This window comes from Sorex fumeus, unplaced genomic scaffold, assembly GCF_029834395.1.
Source record: "Sorex fumeus unplaced genomic scaffold, SorFum_2.1 ptg000014l, whole genome shotgun sequence".
Classification (NCBI taxonomy): Eukaryota; Metazoa; Chordata; class Mammalia; order Eulipotyphla; family Soricidae; genus Sorex; species Sorex fumeus.
The window spans coordinates 13,572,442-13,586,119 of NW_026606071.1; the positions used below are offsets into that span (position 1 = coordinate 13,572,442).

The following is a 13,678-nucleotide window of genomic DNA, read 5'->3' on the forward strand; positions in this document are numbered from 1 at the left end:
AGCAATTCTCAGAGGACTTTGTTGCACTACTCAGCCCAGTGTGTCACTGCAGACATATTTCCTTGCTTCTTTACTTTATTCACAGCAAGGGGAATACTAGGTCGCCGTCAAGCTGCAAAAATTTTGTTCTGTGAAAGGGAAAGCATAGAAAAATTATTGTGCAAATTTTAGACCTGCCTTTTCTATTTATGATGGGGAAATTAATTATGTCAGCAAAGTGGATCCCTTTCCCACAGGACAGCCTAACTAGTTCAAGCCAGTAATGACAGTGACCTAGTACTTTGTTTTTTCCAATTTGGGTCACTTTTTATGTCACCAATCTTGAATAGCCTGCCTTTATGCAAATATTCAATATGGATAAGTAAACACCGTCTGCATAAAGATGATACTGAGAATGCAGACAATAAGGGGAAATAAATGTGTCCAAAAATGATACGCTTTTCATATTAGCCACAAATATAGAAAATTTTACAAAACATAGATTCCCTACTGTTGAACTTCATTAGGGAAATTCAGTGAGGCCTCTCAGTGCTGTTGAGATGAACAACATAGTCAAAAACTGAAAGGAATGCAAATACACAAACTCAAATCTCATTTTCAAAACTTCTACCCTTTCACTGCTGCAGGGCATGGTCACACTCAGGAAATATGGGCTGGATGGAGCCAACTGGTATTTTGCTGAAGCCAAACAAAATATGCTTCTCTCTTTACACAATTCTTTTTTTTTTTTTAAAGCTTCTATTATTTTAGGAAAAGAAAAAAACCAACAGTATTTGTGAAGAAATACCAACCTCAGGCTCAACAAATCTAAGTTAACAGAAGTTTAAAATTGTTTCCAGTTAACATACTGCCAAACCAGGAATACGTATTTAAAAACCATGTAAACAAGAGAAAACAAAAGGCACTTGTAACTATACTACAGAGGGAAAACAAGATTCCATATTTTTCTCTAAAGAGTTAGACAATAAAAGACTAATAGTATGAAAGTTGAAAGCACTGTACATTGATTCTGCTTTTTAACTTTCACAACTTTACTCAAATCTTAGAAATGCTCCAAAATTTTACTTATAATTGGGAGCTGAAGCAATAGTACAGCAAGTAGGGACTTGCCTTGCATGCAGCCAACCTGAGTTCAATTCCCACCCTCCACTACCCCCTGCACCCCATATGTCCCCAAAGTCTGTCAGGAATAGTTCATGAGTACAGAGCCAGGAGTAAGTGCTGAGCACTGCCAGGTGTGGCCCAAAAACCACAAAAAATAAAGTGATTTATAATTAAGTTCAATTTTTATAAATTCTCTCTTTCCCTCAATATAATCTCTTCTTAGCACCTGGCTCCTTCCTACTATTTCTACAATTGTAAGAAATCAATATGCCATTAAGTTTTTCTATACTATATCCCAATAGAACTCTTTTGTACCAATGTTAGAGATAAGGGCGGTGGGGAAGGGGGTGGAGATATTACAACTGTCATGCTAACATTTTTCTACCAATTAGTTCATTTGAAGATATGAGTGGTCTCAAATATTTTGTAACATCTGTATTGGTAAAAAAAAACTAAAGAAAATTATATTGCTAAAGGAGAGAAATAAGAATTTTGTAGTGGTGAAATTTAAGGCACTTAAACAAGAGTTGTGGAAATAGCTGGCTAGTTAGAAGGTATAGACTAAGTACCATATTCCCTATACTTCAGACATAAATGTTACTAAAGAATGTATTTCATATATTGGAATAGTGGCATTTCAGTGTTAGAAGTATAGTAGAGAATCCTGTGACAAACTGGGGAGAACAACCTGCACTGGTTCATAGAGCTGATGATGAACATCCAAAGAATTTTGTGAGCAGCCTGAAATTGGCTCACAAAATTTGAAATGGCATCGGTTACAAATCATTCCTTATGACTGATTTGTCCCATGTAGAACACATCACTATGAAAGATTAAAAATAGGGCTATTCAAATAAATACATTTTAGGTACAGTACGAGGGAAGTTTTGCCATGAAAATTTAAAATAGTACATACATCTAAAATAATCAATTTTATCATCACACTGATACTAAAAATAAAAGCCAATGGATATTTTTTTCCTCTTCAGGACACCATGAGTTTAGTATTTCACCCAGAAATAAATCTATAACACCAACCTCTCCTCTAGTCTCTCATTCAGAAAGGTACCTGGCGTGAGACTCTTTACCTTTGCTTTCTAGGTGGGTTATTTATTTTTTAATCTACCACCTTTTCACCCCCTTAAAAACCAACAAGGAATCCACCAGCATTGAATTCCATCTCTACAGGCATTGCTGTACAACTTGAGGTGATTAAACTTGATAAGCACCTCCAAGAGGCATTAGTAATTCCAAAGCAATTAAAGAAACATGCCATAAAAGTAAAAAATGCCTGGTCAAATTGCAGAACTTCAAAGTGCAGAACTTATCCTGCTGTGAGACATTCTGAGATTCACCCAAAACTTCCAAATGATATTTGACTGGATGAAATAAATCTGACACAGTAAATTGTGGCCACCTGTTTCATGTGGGATCGAACCCAGGATTGATGTCACCAAGGGAAAAACTCTACCATCCTATTGGCTCTTAGGGTTCAAAAAAAAAGTCCTCAAGTTACAGTCTGTGTTACCTTTCACTATACAAATACTTGTTATTTAAAAAAGAAATCTATCCTCATACCCATAACTTTTACTTACCATGATCATCTAATTTGGGTTTGGGGGCTATCTTAATGTTAAAACCCCCAATGTAAAATTCACAGAGTCCTATAGTTTTGAAGCTTGTAAACAGAAATGAATGTCAACTTAATTGGAAGATATTGTAGCACACTGTTTTTGTGAAGAAAAATAAGCTATCATCCCTAGGAACTGGACAGGATGAGTTACTATTGCTAACTTCAGGAAAAACTGAGATTCACAGGGAACAGAGAAGTAGTAATAAATCCAGGAACCATGACTTTACTCCCCAGCGTAATTTTATCAAACCTATCAAGTTAACAATGGAAGGGAAGGAAGGAGAGAGGGAGAGAAAGGGAAAAGAGGAAATAAACAAAGAAAAATACTCCTAGGTTAAATAATATTTGGTTTTAGTTATTAAAGGCTACTTGTCTTCTAGATATATCATCTATATAAGCATACGATAATGATCAAGTCCAGCCAAGAAGCAGGTTTCCTTTAAACAAGCATCATTTTAATACTACTGGTGAATATTTCTTACATAAATATAAATATTTGTACTAACACTATAATCCAGATCCCAAAACGTCTTTAATTTTCACACTTTGATAATGTACAGTTTCAATTACTAATGAAATTGTACTGGAGTGATTGTACAGTGGGTAGGGCGTTTGCCTTGCATGCAGCCAACCCAGGTTCCATTCCTCCGTCCCCCTTGGAGAGCCTGGCAAGCTACCCAGAGTATCCCGCCTGCACGGCAGAGTCTGGCAAGCTCCGTGTGACATATTCGATATGACAAAAACAGCAACAAGTCTCACAATGGAGATGTTACTGGTGCCCGCTCAAGCAAATTGATGAACAACAGGATGACAGTGCTAATAATGTACAAAGGTTTAAAAATTATTACAATAAAAGCAATCAAAAAATTTCTTTTTGAATTGAACTCCTATCCTCTATGTTTCATTTCAAAATGTGGCAAGACTAAATGTGTTCTGGAAATTAGCTGAAAAACCTACGCTTCAGACCCAACAAATATACATAGATTTTGATCAGTCTCATAAAGACAATCCTGCATAAAATTAAACTTGGCTTAATTACCAGTCTCAACATTACAGAATGAGAATAATTAAGAAAATCAAACAATGAAATAAAATAATTAAAACACACAGTGGGATTCTGTAGAGACCTTTCTAATGTAATTCGAAGCAGAATGAAAAGTATCAAATACCTGATGTCAAATCTAGTTTGAAACCATATCGTCTAGTCTTCAAAACTAAAAACTAAAATGTCTATAGTATCTAGGAGCTAAATCCATAAAGGAATTCTTCTGATCTAACCTATAATTTAAGAATAGCTTTATTAAGATATATTTCATACTATAAAATTTCCCTATTAAAAGTATATAATTTATTTCAGAAAATACACAGTTGTGAAACATGACAATCTAATTTTGGAACATTTCTCCCCAAAGAAGCCTTGTAGTCACTCCCCATCCTACTTCCAAACCCAAGGAAATTACCAGTCCATCTCTTATACATCTTTTTAGATTTGTCTATAGTAGCAATGCCATATAAATGGAGTTACATCACATGTGATCTTTTGTGACTAGCTGCTTTCACTTAGAAAATATTTTTCTATACATTCAATATTTCATTCTTTTCAATTTTCAAAATACACTACACAAAAGCAATGGCAACAACAACAAAACCCAAAATACACTGCACTGTATGGCTATATCAGAGTTATTATCAGCTGATGGACATTTGGGTTGTTTCCATCTTTGGATATTATAAATAACACTACTTTGAATATTTGTGTACAATTTTTTTGGTGGAGTATATTTACTGATAATAAAAAATATTTTTACACCTACCTAATTTAGTTACGCAACTGACCCATAGTTTAAGAAGCTGGGGTGGGGGGGATAGTGGTAAAGGATCTTGTCTATTCTAGAAAAGTTATTACCAGCTTTGAATAGAAAGAGCTACAAATATCACCTAAGAGTTTTCTTGTATACTTAAATTCTCTGAGCCTTGGTGTCTGCCTCTATAGTAAAAACTTAATCTACAGAATTATTGTAAAAGTTAAACTAGTATAATCTCCCTAGAATAGGTTGTGGCATCTAGGAAATTATCCACATATGTGAATTCCATTTCTTTCTATTAAGCTATGTATCATGATATAAGAATCTATGGTGTTTAAAATTATGTTGCTTCTGCTGGTTTGTCCTCTGCTATCTGATGTAATCAAGACACAATACATGACTCAGCCTTGAGGAATACCAGTAATCCCAGTGTGTGGCTTGTAACTTTCTTTGGGATGATAAAATACCTCTGGTTTCCAAAGATGCCCCCAAGTAGAGTAGTAAGAGTCACACTCCTAGAATTTTTATCTTATATTCCTCAACGAGCTTCATCTTTAAACTTTAGTAAAATGTGGATGATAGTGATAATGATGATAGCAATATTCACCCTTACAAATGAATAAAATAATACACAGAAAAGTAGGTACAACAGTGCCTGGAAACTGACATGAGTTTACAGTAACACCAACTCTCACAAGGAAGACGTTACTGGGCCCGCTCAAGCAAATCGATGAACAACTGGAGGACAGTGCTACAGTGCTACATCATTCTAACCATTACAATTATCATTATCATCATCACCATCATCATATTACTGAGCAAGGCCTGATATTATGTTCTTACTCTTAATTAACAGTTAATTTACAAAGAATATTTTCTCCTCTTTTATGTAAATCAAGGACAGTTTCACTCCTTGAATTATCTCAAAGAACACATCAGATCTAAAATCTTGTGAAATATCCTCATTTTAAACCCTTGGCCTTAAGTTATTAGGAAAACAGTCTTTTCAAAACTGAAGACATCTAAAGTGCAGTTCAAGCATAATCACTACCTTGTTCAAACATGTAATGCAAAAAGTTTCAAGACAACAATGCATTAAGAGAGGTCAAAGGGACAGCCAAGAGCTACTTCTGGTGAGAACACGGGAGGGAGGACGAGGAGGAAGGAATGGGAGTGGGGAGAGACCTATCAGATTCTTTGTTTGCCCCCAAACAGAAATCACTACAGGTAACAGGTTTCATTCATCAAACTTGTTTTGAGAAAAGCATTCAAAAGTGGTAGTGAAAGAAGAAGGGGGTCATTAAAATAGAAAAATTTAAGACTTTCAAGAAACAAATGGATTGTCTTCTAGGAGAGATTAACAGTCATACAATAAGACAGATGGGGACAGAGGTAATAAAACAATACAAGTAAAATTGTGTGGGGATTCTAGAAAATCACACCTAGAGAGCTAAAGGCTACTCATCACACATGTTCATTAAAATGGTGGGAAACTCCACCACAGCCTCCTACAGCACCCTTTACTACCATTGTTGCCACTATACCCATGTATCTCAACTACTAGTGAAAGGTGAAAAAATAAAAATAAGAGCACAGCTCTAGTGTTGGTACGCTTTTTAATTTATTTTGTTTTAATTTTGCTTTTTGAGTCACACCGGGCAATGCACAGGGGTTACTCCTGGGTCATGTACTCAGGAGTTACTCCTGGCCATGCTCAGGGAACCATATGGGATGCTGGAAATCGAACTTGGGTTGGTCGAGTGCAAGGCAAACACCCTACCCGCCGTTCTATCACTCTAGACCCTAGAGTTGGGATGCTTTGATTATAGTTCAATTCTAGTACTACTTAATTGTGAGATCATGGTCACATGATCATGCTGTGACTCAGTTTCCTCTTCTACAAGCATGGACAGAAGTATGGACAGCTAACTACAAGACCTGTGTAGACTGAGCATGAATGGAACCACTATAAGTGCTTAAAAGAGTGTCTAGCACAGTCAATATTATATGACACATGCTACATTAACTTTTCTCGTTGGCAACGTAGGGCACACAAACAGCAAGCATTCAGCACTGCGGTGAATGACTAAATACAGACTCAAAAGGAAGATGGTGTAGTGGAGACCAGATGGAGCCAAATTTTGTAAGCCCAAGGAGCTAAGTTTGAATACATATTTCTTATGAATCATTTCCTTTCCTGAAGTTGAGGATTTGGACATGTCATCACTGTGGGAAAAATAACTTTGTAATATTTAATAGTTTTTAATGGCATGTTACTTGGAACAAAACACTAATATTATTCCCTTTATATGTTCTGGAACAAAGCAATTGATTAAAAATATGGGGTTAAAATTTCACCATAAGCCTACTCATGGGTGGCAGCGAACGTATGACCTTCCTGGAGGATGGGAGCTATGGTTTCAGAGTGCAGGCAAGGGCCACACAGCCAAACGGAAACACCATGAGCCTCTCCTTTAAATTCTTTCAGGTGACCAAAAGGTAGGTCACGGGGTAGCTGGGACAGAAACACCTGCTTCAGTCAAGGTGTTCGGCTTACCTAAAAGTTTTACTAAAATCCTGATTCAAGGAGAGAATTTAGGTCAAAGTGATAAACCTTTAACTTCACCTGCTAATCCAGTTAGTTGGCAAGGCAGGGCGTCCTTCGAGGGCTCTCCCACAGCAAAGCAGCATTCTAATCCAAGGTCACCAGCCAGCTGTGATGTCAGCGCTATCTGCCCCTACTCAGGGTTCCTCTGGAAGCCTACACAGAGAAGCCACCCCACTCCCTCCTAAGGAATAAGAGCTATGCTCCTGCTGTTCTGCCATCAAAACTTAGAAAAACTAAGAGGAAAAAACTTGGTTTCTTCAGATACACTGTGAGTCTTACTAAGCGGTACCCAAAGATAATTTAAATACTTCTCTAGGTTCAGGGGTTATTATAAGACACCCTTTCTCCTAAAGTAGGCATACTGGGGAGATTGGTGGTGGGAATGTGCACTGGTGGCAGGATGGGTGTTTGATCATACACAATGATCAAACGATTGTAGCCCAAACATGAAAGCTTGTAACTATCTCATGGTGATTCAATAAAATTTAAAAAAAAAAGTAGGCCTGGCAAATTAGGCAGGCAATACTCCCTGCCTCCACGTGTGGATGATCTGATCTCTGCTACCTTTCCCTAAGGACACAATGACTTTGAAAATTGAGCTTCCACATAAAGCACAAGAACACACAACATTATCTCAACTTGAATTTTCCCTGGACCTATGCTTTTCTAAAGACCTTGGCACCTTATGACACCAGATAAAACTTCTGTCAGAATTGGGAGCAAAGCTGAATTCTGCACAGGCTACTGATTTTTTCATACCCTGGCATAATACTATCAGTATTTTCTTCAGTCCTCAGTCGGACAATCTACAAATGTCCTTCCATTCGGTAGAATGTTGACAAACATTAGCCTATCGAACCAAACTCAGCCACTGAACATTCTCTTCTGGAAGGAGAGAGCATACACACACAAAACAAAAATCAAAGTTCCTGTTTCCAGTTTCCCATGGTTCTGAAAAGGTGTGCCCCTCAAACCCCACGCTAAGCTACGCTGTCATTTCACCTGTGGGGCAGGGACACAATCAGAAACACAATCTTTCCTCTTTTAAATATCATGCTTGACAGTTTTCATCTTTTTCCGGGCTGGGAACTCAAGTTTTATTTTAAAAGCCCTGAAGTGGTGCTGGAGAAATCAATCCTAGAGCAGGTAGGGTACTTAGCTTGTAGGCAGCCAACCTGGACTTGTAATGATCTCCACCCCCACCCCCATCCCCATCCCAGTACTGCCAGGAGTGATCCCTGAGAGCAAAGCCAGGAGTAAATTGGGGGTGACCCTCCCCAAAGACAACAACGACAACAGCAGCAACAACAACAACAACAATAACAACAGTTTTGCAGAAATCAAGTCAATAGTTTCAGTGAGAGTTTAAGGGCTCCTCCCAGGTATTAAAATTCATATTTTTGGTAACAACTTGGTTGACACTTAGCTGCTGGGTTCTCAGGTTAAGAGTGCTAGAAGCTAAATCCAGGATGAGTAAATTTGCTGTTGCTGGAGGGCACTTTGGGGGAGGTGGCATTTGGAATGTGAATTCTTTACACATTCCACAGGCCTTGATTGCTCTTCCCCCAGGTGGCTTCCTCCTCACTTCTTTCCTTCTCTGTTCCCTTCTGGCCCTATTTGTAAGCTCTTTTCCAGATAAAACATACCTTCACACCTTTCTCTAAATCCCTTTCATGCTCTCTTTAAAGCTGTGGCTTAAATCAGAGAGGGCATGCCATGCCATGTATTTGTCTGTCTTCTGCTCCTCCCTTGCCATAGGGCATTGCTATAAAGTATATAGTAGCTGGCTTCTCTATTTTGCGTAAGTATTCAGTAAATATTTGTTGACTAAATGGGCCAGCATCACTAAATCATTTATATATCATTTATATATGTCCTTTTAATTCTCCTCACCTTCCAGTCTTTTTCATGATTAGAGGAACAGATTTGTTACTTGCCCTCAGACCTAACACCCTGGTTTGTTACTTGACGTCAGACCTAACACCAGACCTAACATGGGGAAATGGCTAATGTTTTACTGTTAAACAGTATTTTCAAAAGAGAAAATGCTTGGTATTTGCTGCATACCATAAACATTGTAGTCATCATTCATAAATGACACAACAAACATTTGTAAGTTTAAAAAGAACACCTTGGCGGGGGGGGAGAGAGAGACAGAGAGAGACAGACAGAAAGAGAGAGAGAGAGAGACAGAGAGAGAGCGCACACTCAAGCAGCACAGGGACCAGGGACAGGACCCCAGTTAATCCCTGACACCATCTGACTCCCAAGTTCAAGGCTGTAGTACTGGAGGTTCCAGCACCAGTTATGGCAAAGCTTAGTTACTCCTGTCTTTGTGACACTGGACAAGTCATGAACTTTTCTAGACCACAGCCCCTTACCTGTGAATGGCCATGATGTTAACTGCAGTACTTTCTTACAGAGTTGTGCTAAGTGTACCCACAGGAAGATCTTAATGCATTGCTTATAACTGGTGCAGAACCAGAGTGATGTAAATAAAAGCTTAGAAACACCTGATAAAAAATTATGAACTTTTGGGGTTGGAGCAATAGCACAGCGGGTAGGGTGTTTGCCTTGCACGCAGCCAACCTGGGTTCAATTCTCAGCATCCCATATGGTCCCCTGAGCACCACCAGGGGTAATTCCTAGCACAGAGCCAAGAGTAACCCCTGTGCATCGCCGGGTGTGACCCAAAAAGCAATAAATAAATAAACAAATATAAATTAATTAAAAATTTAATAAAAGGAAAAACCAAACACTGCCTAAGTGACTGAAGAAAAAAAAAGTTATTTAAAAAAAATTATGAACTTTCTCATTCTGACTTCTTATTATACCCTCCTGGCTATAATGCAGCTTCCTGGTTCATCTGTCTAGAAAGGAAGCATAGATGTGGTTACTGTGGGCACTGAGGCAGACACATACTTCGCTTCATAAATTATTTTGAGTATTGTTTAATGTGCTAACAACTATCAAGGTTCCGAACCAATATGACTGAGGCCCAAACCCAGTGTCACAAAGACGTGTGTCCAGGTCAATGACCTACCTTTCAGCTCCAAACAACGCTATAGCTTTTTAATCAACTCTTTACATGTTGGACATAAGACATAGGGTGATAGTGAAAAAAGTGTCACTGCCTAAGAAGCCTTTGCTCTAATAGCAGAAAGTGGCAAGAAATTAAGGGTAGAATATCCAGGCAAAACAGAATGTTTGTGCAAACAACAGCCCTCAACGCTGCCTGTTGCATACAGGAACTCAAAATGCCGTAGTGGCTGTTTGCTGTCCTAAACAACCTGCTGTCCTGGTTTCACTTGAACCAGAGCTTGAGATGTTTGTCCTCACACAGTTTTCAGTCTGTGTGCCAAAGCCAAAGCCCAGGCTTGTCACTCAGCAGCTTCCACACAGCAGCGCCCTCCTGTTACCTTGCCCTGATGATCGTGTTTCATTTCCCAGCCCCTCGGCAGCTCCAGCTGTTTGTTCGCGAACATGTTGAGGAAACCCACGAGGTCCCGGTTATGCTGGTAGCGTTCAAAGTGGTGGGTGTCCCGCCGGACTTTGGTGATCATGTGCTTCAAACACGTGTTGTTTGTAAACATGCGGTAGGCACTCTGGAGAGAAGGACGGAGAACCAGTGTTAACTGGGTGTCTGGACAAGGGCAGTGCAGGTACTAACCACAGGTGAGTGGCGTGCTCAGGTGGCTAGACAGGACTCAGGGCTACTTGAATCCAAACAGCCAACAGGAAAATATTCTATTCAAAATAAAAATAGAAAGACCGTTTACAGAAAGTAAGAGAATCTGATCATGCCTGGTTATCTAAAAAGAATGCTGTGGAATCTTTTCCCCCAAGGGAGCCGCAGGTCCTAAAGATACCATGTAGCACTGTAGCACTGTACTCCCATTGTTCATCAATTTGCTTGAGCAGGTGCCAGTAACGTTTCCATTGTGAGATTTGTTGTTACTGTTTTTGGCATATAGAATAGATCATGGGGAGCTTGCCAGGCTCTGCCACGTAGTTGGTATGCTCTCGGTAGCTTGCCGGGCTCTCCAAGAGGGATGGAGGAATTGAACCTGGGTGGGCTGCATGCAAGGCAAATGCCTTACCCACTGTGCTATCGGTCCACAAATGCAATACCTCACAGAGAGCCCCCAAATCACCAGTTTCTCTGCCAGCAGTGGAACAGATATTGTTTCTTCAGGGGAGTGCAAGATAAAGCAGTCTGTGGGCTTTATTGAGGTGCCTGGCTTGATGGGAAAATAAAAGTACATGCAATCAGAGCTGGGAATGACGCTCAAGGAACAGAGCACATGTTTTTCATTTATGAGGAGGCCCTGAGGCATCATCAGGTGTGGTCCTGGTGGTGACCCCACCCCACTCCTCCCCACCCCCAAGAGCAGTAACAGAAAAGAAGAGCATGCGATATCACTGTCACTTTCACCTTCGGCCACCACAGAGGTTTCCCATCTCACACCTCCCAGAAGGCCTAAGTGAGCTCAATGATTGGAAGGGTCAGTAGAGCTGCCTGGACTAGATGCCCCACTCTATTTCTTTTTCTCCTTTTCCCCCGAATATATATGGTTGCATTTATATGACAGAAAGGCACGGTTAATAAACTCTACAGGGGCTGGAGCGATAATACAGTGGATAGGAAATTTGCCTTGCACACAGCCAACCAGAGTTCGATCCTCAGCATCCCATACAGTCCCCTGAGTACTGCCAGATATGACCCAAAAGCAAAAGCACAAACTAATAAACATAAAAAAACCCAAAATTCTATTATATCTCTACATAAAGAAAGTGGTTGTATCAAAATCTCCAATGTCTCTATGATACTTCAAGAAAATTACAAACACTGACTGCAAGCTATGAGTCAGTCCACAAATATTCATTGCACAATACCATGTGTCAAGCCCCAGAAAGGAGTAACTTTATAGGGTGATTTCCTTGAATCCGCAGCAGAAAGCGGCAGTGATGGAACTGACCAAGCTAAGGACTACCTCTCCTGGAATTCAATTATTTTCACAGAACCACTTTTACCTTTATCCCAGGAACACTACATAGACCCTAGAGGCTTCAGACTTTATTTCACAAAGTAAATGTAAGACTGCTATTGCTGTTTATTTCAGTCTATGCAAGACCCAGGCAAACCTAGAAGAAGCCAGTATCTCTGGAAACCAATTCATTTAAATCAACATTGACTGTGTTTGCTGTGCCCAGTGCTGGACTATTATTTTTATAAAAAACGAGTGAGTGGAACTGGAGCGATAGCACAGTGGGTAGGGTTCGATTCCCAGCATCCCAGGTGGTCCCCTGAGCACTGCCAGGAGTGATTCCTGAGTACAGAGGTAGGAGTAACTCCTGTGCATCGTGTGACCCAAAAAACAAAACAAAAGACGAGGTGTGTATGAAGATAAGTCAATGTTGCTCCCGTGTCCCAGGAACCCTCAGGATGTATTCTGTCTGGCCAAACTGCTTGCTGACAATGTAAGAGCCTGGAGAGCAGCCAGCTTTTCAGCACAGTAAGCATAGCCAGCAACAAATCTGAGTGACAATGCTCCCCAGCCTGAGCCCTTGGGTCCCCAAGTGACTACACGGATCAGAGAATACCAACAACCTACTTTTAAAATAAGAAACAAACTTCGTGGGGCCTGGAAATGGCATAGTGTTTGAGCACATGCCTGGCTTGCACCCACATAGGTTTGATTCCTGGCATCATGTGGCCCCTGAGTATCCCCAGATGCAGCCTTGAAGGCCCCCAGAACTACCAGGGTAGCCCTAGCACCGCAGGGCCCCAGAAACATCGTGTCCTTGGTTCTAGTTGGCAGTTGTACTGTGGCAGAGAATTGTGGAGGCAGGAAGTAGAAGTAGGGGTAGTGGTGGGGAATACCACTTTGGAGTTTCCCCTCACCTCCCCGCAAACAAGAAACAAACCTTGTTAGCCCAAGCCACTGAGATTTCTTTTACGATATTTTAAGTGGTTGATGTTTTGTTTTATTTTTGAGTCACACATGGCAATGATCAGGGATTACTCCCGGCTCTGTACTCACGAAATACTCCTGGCAGTGCTCAGAGGATCATATGGGATGCTAGGGATCAAACCCAGTTGGCAGGCTGTGTGCAAACCCTATCCTTATACTATCTCTACAACTCATTTACTGAGATTTCTTGGTCACCATTTTTGATGCATATCCTAACAATATAAAATAACTTTTAATCAGTGTTCAGATGGATTACATTCATTGCACTCTTCATTAAGATATTTTTTTCTTATCAAAATGAAGAAAGGAAGAGGGAAAATACATAGAATTATGTGCAAATTCTACTGTTCTTACTATACCTGAATATCACGTATTTCTGAGGCTGTTTTACCCTGAGTGTATAAATGAAAGATTTTGATGGCTGTGAGAGATGTGTGGACCAGAGCACAGTGTACTGCCAAAGCCGGCAGGCCTATGCAGGGCTCTTGGCACTTGGAGAACATAAGAATAAGAAAGTTATACTACAAAAACACAGAAGGAAACTAATAATGAT

General features: G+C 40.0%; 1 protein-coding gene across 1 annotated transcript in view; it reads right to left on the bottom strand.

Moving 5' to 3' along the window:
* Window positions 1-13,678, bottom strand: part of HECW2 (HECT, C2 and WW domain containing E3 ubiquitin protein ligase 2) — a 320,314-nt gene that overhangs the window by 90,539 nt on the left and 216,097 nt on the right. The window contains exon 14 of the mRNA XM_056111748.1: window positions 10,570-10,755. Coding sequence (XP_055967723.1) covers window positions 10,570-10,755 — 186 coding nt within the window. The remainder of the gene's footprint in view (window positions 1-10,569; window positions 10,756-13,678) is intronic.